Source organism: Denticeps clupeoides, unplaced genomic scaffold (genome assembly GCF_900700375.1).
Source record: "Denticeps clupeoides unplaced genomic scaffold, fDenClu1.1, whole genome shotgun sequence".
NCBI classification, from domain to species: Eukaryota; Metazoa; Chordata; class Actinopteri; order Clupeiformes; family Denticipitidae; genus Denticeps; species Denticeps clupeoides.
In genome coordinates this window covers 22,501-38,706 of record NW_021629733.1, presented here as the reverse complement: position 1 = coordinate 38,706, position 16,206 = coordinate 22,501, and the positions used below count along the sequence as shown (strand labels likewise).

Here is a 16,206-nt window from a genome sequence, read left to right as displayed (position 1 = left end):
CGAATTCAGAAGATCAAATGATATCTATGAGATAGTTTTCATTCTGTAGCTACGGTACCGTGTATCCACGGCCTCTCCGAACGCCCACTTTCACATCATCGGCTACCAGCTCTGCTGCTGTCTTCATGTGAGTGTGTAGACGACGCGTGCCAACCAAACATGGTGTTCGCTGCAGCCAATCCACGACAAGAAGCACAAATATAAGCCAAGAGTCCCCCTGCAGCCACATGCCATCTTGAACCCCGAGAAACGCTAGGTCCAGAGGTTTGGTTACACCAGCTATGTCGAGATGCCATTTTTCACTTCTCGCACTAGCTCAGGCTCCTTATGTTCCACATTCCTCGAGAAACTTGAGCGCGTCAAGGTCCACGCTGTCACCTTTGTTCTTTTAAATAGTACTTAAATAGGATGCAAATGACTCCTTTCTGGCTCATAACAGAAACAAAACAATAATAATAAATGGTATGCAGTGTATTAGTGGAAAACATTAGAAACAACGTATGCTTTAAGTGTAATGTAATGGATGTGAAAGTTTACATGCAAGTTTCATCAAAAATGACCTTTATCACAGCAGATTCACAGGGTCATCTCTTCCACGAGCACAAAGCAGCTGTGAATATGAACAACAATCTGCTGGAATACCACAGTTCGAGAGCCAAAGACAAGGATCTCAGTACCCACCAGGAAGTGACTGTTCACAGCACCACTCCTGGAATCACTATGCAACAAGAAATGCATGAACTGCTTTTGATGCAAGCTGCTGCCAAGTGTACTTTAAATACTAGTTCAATGGCACGAAGTTGACAGGTAGCAATAAAATCCATCTTTTGCCATCTCAATAGCCATCGTAATGATGACGTCACGTATTATTGGTCTATAACACCCGTCGCAGCTCATTTCTCCAGCATTTCTCTTTGGCTTCTCTGAAAAAAAAATATCTACGCATGGCGCCTTCGCTGACGAAATGACGTCACGCCAACTAGCAGACGTGGCACAGAGACGCTAAAATCTCGAGACGTCATCGTCGGCCCGTCAGTCCCCCACGCTGACGAGAGGAAGAAGACGGCCATTTCTCCCCCGCGTCGAGCGCTGCGATCCCCACACCATGGCTTCGGCGGGCAAGTGGGAGGTGGTGAAGAAAGGCAAGAAGCAGAACAGCGCGGCGGCGGCGGCGGCGACGAAGTCTGCGGGGAGGAAGGCGCTCGGCGAGTCGAACGGGAGCAGGCTGGACCAGTCGCGTAAGTCGGCCGATGAATGGGCTCCTGTCCCCCGCCAGCGCGCTGCCGAACACGCAGGGTCCCAACGGAGGTTCGGAAAACGTCCCGCGGACCAAAAACAAGGGGGTTTGGGCGCGTGTCAGGCGCTCCTAACGCGCGTTAGCGTGGTTAGCCCAGCGGCTAATGCTAGTTAGCTCGCTTCTGCTTTATTAGATTTAACAGCGCGGGATTAACCACGTTCGGGATGGTTACTAACTGTTCCACGGAAGGGGGGACGACGACTGGTTAAACCCCGTTTCCAGCTGTCCTGAGACGTCAGCGGTGGGGCAGCTGTGTGCTTTGGTCATTATTCGATGCAGACCTTTAAAAGTTCTGCATTTTCATGAACTTGACGGTCACGGCCATGTGGTGCGGACTATTCGAATAAAATGTAAAAGGTGGTTTGTGTGATTTCGAAGCAAGCAAGCAAGCAAAAAAAAAAATTGAGGACCGATGTTTGTGTTATTTACTGTGCTGTAAAACTTCACAGAAAATCCAGCAGAGTTTTGGCCCTGTGGGGGTTCCGCATGGTCATGGGATGGGGACGTGCTTTCAGGCAGCTTCATATTTTTGCACACTGTAACAAAATTCAAAGACACCATTCTCTGGCCTGGCATCTCGCAGTTGAGCAAATGTTCTAATATTTCGCATTTTGCGCACAAAAAACCTCAAGGACGTTCTTTCAGGATGACTGTACCTGTTAACTGGCAACTAACCCAACTTCTCCTCATCTTGTAGGATATGTTGTACAGGGATGGCCTGGTTTCCATCTTGGACACGTTCATTATATGCAGTGATAAAGATGAGTGGTTGATGCAGTAATTAAAAGAGTAAAGGACACAAAATATAAATATTAAAACCATGCCTACCTTGGTCATCCCAAAATATCACTGATTCAGAGCGTAAAAATGAGATTACTGATGTTATATGTGTTTTAACGATCGGTGCCATCATCCACAACGTGTTCACACGCAGAAGAAGGACTTTCATATTACATTTACAGCGTTCATCAGACGCCCTTATCCAGAGCCTATTACAATCAGTAATGACAAAGACTTGTCAGGGACACAATGGTAGTAAGTGGGTTTTGTAAGTGGGTTCTGGTTCATAGGAGAGTGTGTTACCCACTAGGCTACTACCAGCCCAGATCTAGTGAATGCCTTCGTATGAGCGCGGCTGTCACCTTTGTTACAGTTGCCGAGCGGTCCGTGCCCCTGCTGTCCCTGAAGTATTGCGATTTTCCTGTTTCGACACGGAATAAAAGCTTTAGGCGTGATCTCGTGTCCCCTCTCTCCGTCCCGTCCTCTCGGTCGCACTGTTTCGCTCTCGCTGCGTGCCCTTATGCTCTCTTCTAACTTCAATGGCTTGATGGCCCTCACAGACCCTGTGAAGATGTCGGAGTCCATCTTTGAAAGCTTTGAGAAGATCGCGAAGAAACAGAACAAGGAGCAGGTGCCACCGGTGTCTGAAGCCCCGCAGAAAAAGCAAAACCAGGGGAAACCGAACAAGAAGCCCCCCTCTAGCAACCCTCCAAAACCGAGCCATTTCAAGAGCCTGGAAGAGGCCATGAAAGCTGTAAGTTTACGACGGATGCACATACAAAAATTTTAATATTAACTTTCATTTCAATTATTAGTGGTGTCATTTGATTTAAAGCATCAATCCAGTTTAAATTGTAGCACTTCCTGGTATGTTTTTAAGGATCATCTTTAAAGCAAAGAATAACTATTAAAATGTATAAAATTAGGTGGCCACCGTGTCTTGCTGCTCTTGGGCCATGTACACTAGGTGTGTCTGTCTGTCTGTCTGAGTGATAATTTTTTTTTTTTTTTTTGCGAAACATTAACATGCAGCAGTAAATCCTAACACTAATGCCCCTAATTAATTAAATCCCAAACACGCATTCATTAAACATTCATGTAACATGAGTGTGATTTGACATTTTATAACACGCCAGATTAATGGCACTAACTGCAATATTTTTTATAAGATTGATTTGACCCAGTATCAGCATGCTTGACTCGGGTAATCTGTTAATTGTGATTGTCCCCATGTACATTCATTTATAATAATATACAATACCTTTCATACTTTTATCTTGTCAGTATAGTTGAATGATCTTTAAATAATTTGAGAAATTGACCAAATCTTTGGGGAAACAATGGCGTTAAAAATGGCTATAAGTTGGGCGTTGCGTTATTTTTGTTCCTCTCTCCCTGTATTTGACTGTTAGCTGGATGTGTCAGAACTGAAGCAGCAGCTGGAGAAGAGTCAGTCCATGTTCCCTGAGAATCCCTCTGTGTGGCTGAAAGATTTGGCAGGGTACCTCAACTACAAGCTGCCAGCCCCAGACAGCGACCCCACGCTCTGCACCTATGCGCATGGTGAGAGACTGAGGGCATGTCTGTTAGAGGCTGATTGCATAAGGCCATTTTGGTAAATGTCACAGTAGGAAAAGGGTCAATGGTTGCACAAAACCCCCCTAGGTCCCATTTAGACTCTGCTGAAGTTCATTTAATGAATTTGTTTCTTAAAAGAATAGTGTCGAACACATGGTTCATATTGCTCAGCCTCCAATATTCGTTTTTTTATTTCAGCCTAATGTGTATGTAGATTAAATGATTTCATGAAATGTGTTCTTACCTAATGGACTCTTCCCCTTCAAGATTACCCATACTCCCTGGCAGGGAAGGAATTGCGAAGTGTCATTAAAGGGCTGCTGGGCAAGTGCAGTGACTGCTTTCAGGACTTCTTTGACCACTGTGTGCTGACCATGCTCAGAGAACTGGACCGGCAGCCAGGTACACACACACACACACACACACACACACACACAAAGAATCACATAACACTGCTCTGTAGGTCTCTCAACTTATGTCTCTTCACAACATTCTAGATTCAACATCAAATTGGGCCTCCCGGCATCCACCACATCATACTAATCTAGTATATTTAAATTCTTGTCATTCTTCAAATTAATGCCCACTATTCTCATAGATAGAGGGGATACGGGGACAATGTCTGGAAGGATACCTCAGGTTGCTAGTTGGATGAAGTGGCTCACTCGTTTTTACATTCCAATTCAACTTATAGCCATTTTTAAAAGACTTTGCACATTGCAGCTTTTATAATGTGTCGGCGACCTTCTGATTATGGGTCCGTTTCCTTACCCATTAGGCCACCACTGCCCCCTCCAGGAGTCTGTCCCTGTAACTACTGATTTTAAATTGCTCTGGATAAGGGCGTCTGATTTAAATTATGTAAATGGAGGTTCGTCGTTACTCCGTGGGATTGATTTTGGTTTGTAAATGACAGTTAATTTCAGTCCAATCGTGGAACAGAAGGTGCTGTGACAATTTTAGCCTTTTGGATAACTGCAGTCAGATTTTGGCAACTATTCACTTATGTTGGTTTCTTTTGAGTCTGATGACTCACAACTATGAAATAATGCTGAAGTTATGTAGTAAAAGTCCCCCAAATGTTTCATATTTGAGATTTTTCAAAGGAGTGAACTTTTTCTGTGATTGCTGCATTCACATTCTTTGCTTCTCTCAACCACCTAGTCACACAACAGGGATGGTTTTCCAACAGTCCTGAAAGAGTTCCTGTGTTGAACACCTGTAACTTGCTTTTGCTTCACTCATGTTAATAATCTCATGAAATTGCTAATGATGCTGGCAATAATATTCAGTGCCAGCAAAAAGATTAAGTGGTCTGACTGGTAGTGTATGATTGAAGCTGTTTCTTCCTTTGCCAGGTGATTCTCTCCATGGTTACAGAATCTGCATCCAGGCCATCATGCATGACAAGCCCAAAATTGCTACGGTCAACCTGGCGGAAGTGAGTGTTCGTTCTGGTGTGTGTTTGTGGGTGGTGGTATGTGAGTGTCCTGGTTTAGATGATTTGGACCTCTCTGTTCTCCAGCATCTGGAACTGCTGCGCTCGCACCAGAACCGGCCACTGAAGTGTCTGACCATCATGTGGGCTCTTGGCCAAGCAGGCTTCTACGACCTGAGTCAAGGACTCAAAGGTGAATTTATTTTTCCCACTAAATAGTTCTGTAGAATTAGGGATGTTTAGTAATGGCATTTTCAGTATTTGTTTTCTTGCTACGTTAAATTAGCAAGTCGCACTACTCAGTCCGAGCATATAGCGAATACTGTTTCATTTGACCGTTAAGTACCTGATCACCACCGATACTGGGGCGGCACTGGCAGCTCCCATTTAAATGGTTTAAATGCACGTAAAACATGTACAGATATATGCATGAGACGATGCATGTGGAGTCACAGTACATCATTCTATTAAACAATTGATATATTATGCACCCTTACATGGCATCATGGCGAGTTAATAAAGTATGTTTCAGCAGCACCCAGCCCCCCACTGGTTGTGAACTTAAACCATTTTCTATATTGTGTTCCAGTTTGGCTGGGCATCATGCTGCCTGTTCTGGGGGTGAAGTCTCTATCAGCATACGCCATCGCCTACTTGGAACGGTTGCTCTTGTGAGTGCGTTGCAAAATAATGAGGATAAAGTTCAGCAAGAGCCAATACTGCCTATAAATAATTATCGTTCCAAATTGTATTGACTAGATCTTTGAAAATGAATGATCCATTAAACACAAATGAGTGAAATATGAGGTGTAGTTGCAGCAATGATTCTGCAGTTTTATTTATCAGTTACATTTTAAAGCATGTGTTTATGTGGCCAACTGACTAAAAACTTGGGTGGGTGTGAGTTTTCTCAACATACACAGTAACAGCTTTGTGTTTTTTTTTTTTTTTTTGTTTTTTTTTTTTTGTTTTTTTTTTTCTTAAAGGCTTCATGCCAACCTGACAAAAGGTTTTGGCATCATGGGACCCAAAGAGTTCTTCCCTCTACTGGACTTTGCCTACATGCCTAAAAACTCCCTGTCACCCAGGTAACAAGCTTAAAAGTGCTAATACCCCAATGATTGATTGTAATACTGACTTATATTTTCCGCTGCTGGTTGTCAAGCGTAAAGTCTCTCAGAACCGTTCTATCTAAGGAAAATGCTTTATGAAACAATTAACTATTATATAGTTGAGACGTTTAATTCTGCTTGCCCCTAATACATCTTAATTTGTGCAATATTATAAAACCATACAAGTAGCTAAGTCATTTTTGTACACGGTATTTGCTCCAATGATTATCAGTTCCGTGCAGTGCTTTTTGCATACTGTTATTTATTATTTATTTTTGTCACTATTGAACCATTGGTTTGCAGTACTGTCTAGACGCTAGCGTGTTGTGTGCTCAGTTTGCAGGAACAGTTACGCCGTCTCTACCCGCGGCTGAAGGTCCTGGCGTTTGGAGCAAAACCCGAATCCTTGCTGCACACGTACTTCCCATCGTTTCTGTCACGAGCCACCCCACACTGTCCTGATACCATGAAGAAAGAGGTGTGGGTGGCTTGCGTCATACGCCTTCTGGCTTTTATGTATATCCAACATAATACACTATTAATATAAACAGGTTTCATTTAATTAAGAGGAAGGTAAACAGCAGTTTATTTTCTGAATATGGAATGCACAATGGAAGCTTAATTTAGTGGAGTTATTGATTCAATAATTGTGATTATAAATTTTCTATAAAGTCTATGTAAATAAGGAGGGTTGTGCTCTAATAATCTGTAATATTCTCTAGCTGCTCATCAGTCTGACTGAGTGCTTGTCAGTGGATGCTCAGACTTTAGGTGTCTGGAGGCAACTGTACACCAAATATTTATCCCAGTCCAGGTGAGAGACGGTTCTGTCAGTTTTTGTCACTTCATGCATTTGCGTCGTTTTTATATACATTTTTTCTATCTTCAAATAGCCTGCTATTAAATCACCTTTTGAAGAGCTGGAATACACTGCCACCGAAGGTATGCATAGATCTTATTTTAATGGATGCTTTTGGGTATTGATTACATTATTGTTATATTATTTAATATTGAGATGCAATGACTGTCTCAACATCTTTTTCAGCTGCGTAAAAGCCTTCAAGAGACCATCCAGTCATTTAAAGTGACCAATGAGCAGATGGGTGAATGTGATGAGGTGCAGGAATGCAAAACACTGTGCAATGTAAGTAACGGAAACTAATCTAAAATCTGTCTATATATTCTTTGGACAAATAATTAAACTAATCATGGCATCTCAAAAAAGCGTTGAGTGTGTGGCATACCCATGGGTGCTTGTCTCTGCCTTTCATGACAAACAACCTGTGACTATTAATAGACTTAAAACAAGGCAAAGTATCAAGCCTTAACTATTTTTTTTTTTTTTTTTTTTGCCCTGCATTTATTCATCTATAGAACATACAGACAAGAATGCGTGGCCAGGGGTTCCCATGGACACGGTTGCTTTTGGCGATGCTGGTCTTCGCTGCTGGCTTCATTGCACATGACATCAGGTCACATGGGTCATTTGCTGACTCAATGACCGCACTCTACCTGCGGACGTCAGGGGTCTCGGATGCATCTCAGCAGGCCTGGAGCAAAGTTTCATTATACAGTCAAGGAGGTTTGAGGTGAAAAGCTTGTATCAGACTACGGAATGGGGCAGTGGTGATCTAGCGGTTAAGGAAGCGGCCCTGTAATTAGAAGGTTGCTGGTTTGAATCCTGGTCTGCCGAGGTGGCACTGAGCAAAGCACTGTCTCCACACACTGCTCCCCAGGCGCCTGTCATGGCTGCCCACTGCTCACCAAAGGTGATGGTTAAATGCAGGGGGCATATTTTGTTGTCACCGTGTGCTGTGCTGCAGTGTTTCACTTCACTTTCATACATACAGGAACTTTATACAGTGTAATACAGAGGCTAATAAAGTTTGTTATGCAACCTTAGACAGTTTATAATTTTCCCTAGAAACTCTTGAAGACAGGAACGATTGGATACTGGTGGGAAAGGACCAGGACCAGAGTTCAAGCACTCACTTAAAGTGATTAAATGAAGCGATTGTCATACACTGCAGCACAGAACACGGTGTCCTCTGATTTTAACAATCACCTTGGTGAGCAGTAGGCAGCCATGTCAGGCGCCTGGGGAGCAGTGTGTGGGGACCTTGATCAGTGGCACCTTGGCGGACTGGGATTCAAACCGCCAACCTTCTGCTCAGGCCACCACTGGCCCTTGCAATTGGATGTTATACTGTTAAATATAAATCATGCTAATAATGTATATAGTTTTGGCCTGAACACAAGACTTTCTTACTCTAGTGTGTCTGGAAAAAGTAGTTAAAATATCATCTTTTTTTTGCCATTTACTGGTTTTGCAACAAACTTCATTCGAAGAGTAGACAACCAACCTGTGGTGTTTGATGGCAGACAGCTCAACAATAACCTTACTAAACAGTAATGCTGTAGCAGTAGAACCAGATGTTATATGCACAGTGCAGTTTTAGTTACGTTCTAGCTTTTAATCTGTGTTCTTGTCCTTTCATGCAGGTGGCTGGAAGAGAATACACCATATTATTACTCCTATGTTGTGGAGAAGGTTGGCCCAGTACTGGAGGATGGATGGCAGCACATGAGAGTAGCTGGGGTGTTCCTTGCCAATCAGAGCTCCGAACTGACCGTGTGGGTTAAAGAAAACACACCCCGGTTCATTGAGTGGGTGAGAAAAACACTAATACTGTTATTTGAACTTTGTGAAGATGAGAACTTATCAGGATTTCAGATTTTATTTTTAATGAATTTATTTCTTTTTTGTTTATCTGAACAGGTGAATGTAAACACACCCGACAGCGTGTTCCAGTTTATAGAATATGTGAAGGAGCTGCTGCTGCTTTTGCAACGCCACTACATTCTTCCAGCATGGCACTATGCTGTTGAGAGCCTACAGCATGCATGGAAGGCTTTCCAGGAATCATGCAAGTATGTAGCACCCCATATTTGCCTGCACATCGCTTAACTAACCCACGCAGTTATCTGATCAAACTCTTCTCCATGCTCCTGAATAAGTTGTATAACCCTTTGTTACTCCTCTGTGTATAAAACTGTAATTGATTGAGCATGGATTAGTCATCTTAATTAGTAAAAAAAAAAAATGTGTAAATTAGGGTTGCCTTGCAGCTAAGGAAGCAGACCTGTAAACGGACTGTTTGAACCCCTAGAAGTAATATTTTATCGCTATTTCAAAGTTTTTGACTGTTCAGTGAGTGGTACTCTGCTGTGGTTCTGGTAGTCCCCTACTTATTGATGACTACTCCCTGACCACCACAAACTATATGCCAAACATACACAGGAGAAATATATTTTACAGCAAGATCACATGGACAGGAGAGAGCAAAAGAACAAGACAAAAATAAAATGATAAACAAAAACCTAAAGGAAAAGAAAAATAATTCTGCTTTTTTGGGGTGTGAATGTATATTATGACACAATTATAAGGATTGCTCACGGATTGCAATTCTGAAAAATTGTAAAAGGCCTAGTGTAATTTGTAAGAGGCAGCTGACCTTATGGTCTAAAAATAATATTGAGAAAATATATATAAAATGTATGTGTGTCCTCTAAAATAACTGTATAAATGCTAAATTTGGCCATTTATTGCATAAAATGACAAGTAAATATTTCTTCAGAAACCAAAAAACTAAAGTGGCCAATGGCATACAAATTGGCCAGCAATGCAAAGCCTCTGCAGACACACTGATCAAAGTAGAATTTTGCTGAGCTTTATCCACTGCACATTGGGACTCATTGATGTGCGACCAATAGCAGGCTCTCAAACCAAGATTTATAGCAGTGATTAAGAAGTTGATTGTAACCGTTTAATTGTAATATCTTACTGCAACACTGCAAGGAAAAATGTGCATACGCCAGGAGAGTTTTCTGAATGGGTGGGGGAGCAAGCTGTCTGCTTGCTCAAAAGTAATGTTATAAATGTTAGGAATTGTTCTCGATATAATACTCTATATAGTCATTTACAACATCACACATGGAACAAAACGTGATTCATCGAGTATATTTGATATATGGCCCATTCCTAACTTACCTTGTTGATTTTTACTTTCTTATGTATTTATTTTTTTTTTAAACTTGTAAAAGTTTGGTGTATAAACTTTTTTTTTTTTTTTTTTTTCCTCCAGTGGGGAGGTGTCACTGTTATGTGTCCAGAATCACGTGATGTCATTTACAAACTCTACCTGGCTTTACCTGCACGACACCACGGCAGCCATCAAGAGCTGGGCTCAGGACTTGCTGTCCCGAGCATGAAACCCAGAACACACACACACAGACTGCCTTTACTTTTGTTTGCCCACGACTTTTGTTGGGCTCGCAGATGTATTTTTTATGTTTTCTACCAACAGCAGAGACATGTTTTGTCTTTTATATATTTTGAGGTTTGTCTGCCCTTCTGTCTTTTAGTGAAGGAGTTTGCCAAAAAGGAAGTGAGACTTTTTAGCCACTTCTTCTTTGCTAGATCATCTTGACAGCCTTACAGGAAAGCCCGATATCTTTTGGTTTACTAGGCAATTATCAATCTTACTTTTGAGAAATTGTTCTTCAAGGAACATCCCCATATACATTTTTAAATTTAGCCACTACGGTTTAGCTGATACTTTAAATGGCTTCAGTAAATAAAGTTAAATGTGAACTATCCTGTCTTGCTGATTTTAAATGGTTTATTCTTTTTTTTTTTTTCTCTTAATCGCCTGCATGTGAAGAATATGAGCAAAAAACACTGTAATTTCAGAGGCTGGACGTCCTGTTGTGAAGGCCATGGCATACCAACAGCTGCTCATGGAAAAGCCATTTTAGGTTTTCATGATCAGGACGACGATGATTTAATTAGTGACTGTTCCCAATACACCAATCATTCTATACAAGTTAATTTCACCATGGTTTAATGTTTATTCCCAGAATACATACTCTTCAATGCCAGGAATACCAGACTGCAAACTGTATAACTGTAGAAGAGAGCAAATGTGTTAAGTAAAATGTTTTGTTAATCTGGAAATTTATAAATAAAGATTGTTTAGTCCTGTATACCTTTTAAAATATTCCTTTAATGATTTTATTTAAGTTCTAGATTGGTGAAAATGTTATATTTAAAATCTTGGTAACAACATAAAAGATGGAAACAAAATAAATATGGAGTTCACCTGTAATCAGAAGGTTGCCAGTTCGAATCCCGAATCTCCAAGGTGCCACTGAGCACAGAGTGAGTCCCTAAGGGTGATGGGTTAGTTGAAGGATATAATTTGATATAATCTCATAATATTCTTCTGGACAGATTAGCATCTATTTGCATTAGTCATATTCCCTCACCTGGTTCACCCCATATCTCTCAGGTCATTCAGTTTATTCAATTTAAATCCCACTCTTCATGTATGCTTGCTGTTTCTGCAGGTACTAGGACCTATTTTACTCATTATTTACATTCTCCCTCTTGGCTCTGTATTTCCCCTAAACCCAATTACTTCCATCCATCTACCTCCCTCTTGGACTGTCTTATGGAGATTGGATCATGGTTCTCCTCTGAATTTCTCCAAGTTTTACTTGTTTGTACAGCCTCCACTTTAGCCAGATATCACAGTTTTTCCATTAATCTTGATAATTCCTCCATACATCTTTCCCTGAAGTAGTCTGCTCTCATTCCAATTATTTAGATTATCTTCCTTTATTTAAGTCACAGCTCAAAACTGACTTATGTCCTTTAACTTATTTTAATTGTCAAATCATGTTTGTTCTGCTTTTTTGATTGCTATTTATTTATATTCTGTAAGGTGACCTTGGTTTTTAGGAACGCGCCCTGGGATATAATGTATTCTTATTACATTATTAAGATTTCACTTGGGTGGGAAAGACTTTGCATGAGACATAAGTTGGTTAACTGCAGTAAAAATACCAAAATAGACACTTTTACATTTACAGCAATTATCAGACGCCCTTATCCAGAGCGACTTACAATCAGTAGTTACAGGGACAGTCCCCCCCTGGAGCATTGTAGTTACTACAATGGTAGTAACCTGGGTCTTCTGGTTCATAGGCGAGCATAGGATACCCCCCCCCACACCCCCCCACACTCACCACTTTTCATCCATAGGTGGGCACGAATAACAAACATTTCAGTTAACAGCAAAATGCGGTAAAGGATTGCACCACAGAGATACATGACAGCAATTGATGCAGACTTCTGAGCATGCAATGGCCAAGATGATCCTTTTTGGTGTTCATTGCTGCTGTAAACACAAGCAAAGTTTTGTCATTTCAGATTACACTTGGGTCTTACATGACACATAAGATGTTTAACTGCAGTAAAAATGGTAACAAAGTAACTTGTTGTCCCTTGGTGGACTTGAACCACTAACCTTTTGGTTAAAAATTGCACCAGGGGACAATATGATGTTTTAGATTCCAATGCATCCCATGGCTCCATCTCGAAGCCTGCTGACGAGAAGTGGCATGTTTTCCCATAACCTCAAGTTGTACAGTCAATGCGTAACCTCTGTGATTCACTGCCATATAACTGTCCAGTTGGACCTACCTCCTCTCTCCCAAGGACCTCTACGCCACCTCAAAGTACAATGTGGGCCTCAAAAATTCACTAGGGAGGGAAAGACATTCCATAAGAGATAAGTAGTTTAACTGCAGTAAAATCGCAACAAAGTGATTTTTCATCCCTCTGTGTAATTGAATCCTCAAGTTTTCAATTAAGAGCCGAATGAGCTAACTGATTACACTACAAAGACTAAATGTTGTGCATTAATGAAGCAAATGGCAACAAAGACACTGTACGTCCCTGTGTGTGCATGAACAAAAAAAACTTTTGGTTAACAGCCAAACACACTAACCGATTGTGACACAGAAACATTAGTCTATAATTTTATTAAGCTTTCTGGGCTCGCAAAAGCTCAGATAAGATCTATCATTTCATATATCATTTCAGTTGGGTGGGAAAGACCTTGCATGTGACATATCTAGTTTAACTGCATTAAAATGGCAACAAAGACACTAAGGGCGCTAAGCGATTGCGCACCAGAAACCGTACTTCTTAGCTATATGAAGCTTTGTGGGCATGCAAAAGCTCAGATAGGAAGCATCACGCCATGTAACATTTCTGTTGGGTGGAAATGACCTTGCATGTGACATATGTAGTTTAATTGCAGTAAAAATTGTAAGAACGACACTTTACGTCCCTGGGTGGGCTTGAACCACCAACCTTTCGGTTAACAGCTGAAGAAATAGTATGAGAAATATGTAGTTTAATTGCAGTAAAAATTGTAAGAACGACACTTTACGTCCCTGGGTGGGCTTGAAGTTTAATTGCAGTAAAAATCGTAAGAACGACACTTTACGTCCCTGGGTGGGCTTGCACCACCAACCTTTTGGTTAACAGCCGAACGCGCTAACCGATTGCGCCACAGAGACCATGTATTTTTGCTATATGAAGCTTTCTGGGCATGCAAAAGCTCAGATAAGAAGCATCATGTCATATAACATTTCTGTTGGGTGGAAATGACCTCTCATGTGACATATGTAGTTTAACTGCTGTTAAATTAGGAAAAAATGCACTTTTCTACCCTGGGTGGGCATGAACCACCAACCTTTTTGGTTAACAACCGATAGCGCCACAGAGACCACACTTCTTTCCAAAATGAAGCTTTCTGGGGCTGCAAAAGCTCAGACAAGAAGCATCATGTCATGTAACATTTCTTTTGGGTGATAAAGACATAGTATGAGAAATATGTAGTTTAATTGCAGTAAAAACCGTAAGAACGACACTTTACGTCCCTGGGTGGGCTTGAACCACCAACCTTTCGGTTAACAGCCGAACGCGCTAACCGATTGCGCCACAGAGACCATATATTTTTGCTATATGAAGCCTTCTGGGCATGCAAAAGCTCAGATAAGAAGCATCATGTCATATAACATTTCTGTTGGGTGGGAACGACCTTGCATGAGACATATGTAGTTTAACTGAATAAAAAATGGCAACAAAGACACTTTACGTCCCTGGGTGGGCTTGAACCACCAACCTTTCGGTTAACAGCCGAACTCGCTAACCTATTGCGCCACAGAGACCATACTACTTTCCTATTTGAAGCCTTCTAGGCATGGAAAAGCTCAGATAAGAAGCATCATGTCAAATAACAATGAAAATAACAATGAAATGACCTTGCATGTGACATATCTAGTTTAACTGCTGTTAAATTAGGAAAAAATGCACTTTTCTACCCTGGGTGGGCATGAACCACCAACCTTTTTGGTTAACAACCGATAAAGCCACAGAGACCACACTTCTTTCCAAAATGAAGCTTTCTGGGGCTGCAAAAGCTCAGACAAGCAGCATCATCTCATGTAACATTTCTTTTGGGTGATAAAGAAATAGTATGAGAAATATGTAGTTTAATTGCAGTAAAAATTGTAAGAACGACACTTTACGTCCCTGGGTGGGCTTGAACCACCAACCTTTCGGTTAACAGCCGAACGCGCTAACCTATTGCGCCACAGAGACCATACTACTTTCTTATTTGAAGCCTTCTAGGCATGCAAAAGCTCAGATAAGAAGCATCATGTCAAATAACATTTCTGTTGGGTGGAAATGACCTTGCATGTGACATATCTAGTTTAACTGCTGTTAAATTAGGAAAAAAGGACTTTTCTACCCTGGGTGGGCTTGAACCACCAACCTTTCGGTTAACAGCCGAACGCGTTAACCGATTGCGCCACTGAGACCATGCTACTTTTCTATTTGAAGCCTTCTGGGCATGCAAAAGCTCAGATAAGAAGCATCATGTCAAATAACATTTCTGTTGGGTGGAAATGACCTTGCATGTGACATATGTAGTTTAACTGCTGTTAAACTAGGAAAAAAATGCACTTTTCTACCCTGGGTGGGCATGAACCACCAACCTTTTTGGTTAACAACCGATAGCGCCACAGAGACCACACTTCTTTCCTAAATGAAGCTTTCTGATGCTGCAAAAGCTGAGACAAGAAGCATCATGTCATGTAACATTTCTTTTGGGTGATAAAGAAATAGTATGAGAAATATGTAGTTTAATTGCAGTAAAAACTGTAACAACGACACTTTACGTCCCTGGGTGGGCTTGAACCTCCAACCTTTCGGTTAACAGCCGAACGCGCTAACCGATTGCGCCACAGAGACCATGCTATTTTTCTATTTCAAGCCTTCTGGGCATGCAAAAGCTCAGATAAGAAGCATCATGTCAAATAACATTTCTGTTGGGTGGAAATGACTTTGTATGTGACATATCTAGTTTAACTGCTGTTAAATTAGGAAAAAATGCACTTTTCTACCCTGGGTGGGCATGAACCACCAACCTTTTTGGTTAACAACCGATAAAGCCACAGAGACCACACTTCTTTCCTAAATGACGCTTTCTGGGGCTGCAAAAGCTCAGACAAGAAGCATCATGTCATGTAACATTTCTTTTGGGTGATAAAGAAATAGTATGAGAAATATGTAGTTTAATTGCAGTAAAAATTGTAAGAACGACACTTTACGTCCCTGGGTGGGCTTGAACCACCAACCTTTCGGTTAACAGCCGAACTCACTAACCTATTGCGCCACAGACACCAAGCTACTTTTCTATTTGAAGCCTTCTGGGCATGCAAAAGCTCAGATAAGACGCATCATGTCAAATAACATTTCTGTTGGGTGGAAATGACCTTGCATGTGACATATGTAGTTTAACTGCTGTTAAACTAGGAAAAAATGCACTTTTCTACCCTGGGTGGGCATGAACCACCAACCTTTTTGGTTAACAACCGATAAAGCCACAGAGACCACACTTCTTTCCTAAATGAAGCTTTCTGGGGCTGCAAAAGCTCAGACAAGAAGCATCATGTCATGTAACATTTCTTTGGGTGATAAAGAAATAGTATGAGAAATATGTAGTTTAATTGCAGTAAAAACTGTAAGAACGACACTTTACGTCCCTGGGTGGGCTTGAACCACCAACCTTTCGGTTAAC

At 41.3% G+C, this 16,206-nt stretch overlaps 1 protein-coding gene and 2 non-coding genes across 3 annotated transcripts in view; 1 reads left to right on the top strand and 2 right to left on the bottom strand.

The window, feature by feature from the left end:
- Positions 1-901: 901 nt before the first annotated feature.
- LOC114773098 (transmembrane protein 214-like) lies at positions 902-11,251 on the top strand. Its single transcript, XM_028965631.1, has 16 exons — positions 902-1,238; positions 2,638-2,831; positions 3,490-3,640; positions 3,923-4,057; positions 5,014-5,096; positions 5,181-5,286; positions 5,683-5,764; positions 6,080-6,181; positions 6,542-6,683; positions 6,928-7,019; positions 7,099-7,147; positions 7,251-7,349; positions 7,580-7,794; positions 8,708-8,876; positions 8,985-9,136; positions 10,351-11,251. Exons 1-16 carry the CDS (start codon positions 1,106-1,108, stop codon positions 10,475-10,477), a joined length of 2,031 nt encoding a protein of 676 aa, XP_028821464.1. The 5' UTR covers positions 902-1,105; the 3' UTR covers positions 10,478-11,251.
- Positions 11,252-13,994: 2,743 nt separating this feature from the next.
- Positions 13,995-14,068, bottom strand: trnan-guu (transfer RNA asparagine (anticodon GUU)). Its single transcript has one exon. It is a non-coding gene; the product is annotated as a tRNA-Asn (tRNA).
- Positions 14,069-16,166: 2,098 nt separating this feature from the next.
- Positions 16,167-16,206, bottom strand: part of trnan-guu (transfer RNA asparagine (anticodon GUU)) — a 74-nt gene continuing 34 nt past the window's right edge. Inside the window, exon 1 of the tRNA in view lies at positions 16,167-16,206. This exon is cut by the window's right edge and continues 34 nt beyond it. This is a non-coding gene — a tRNA (tRNA-Asn).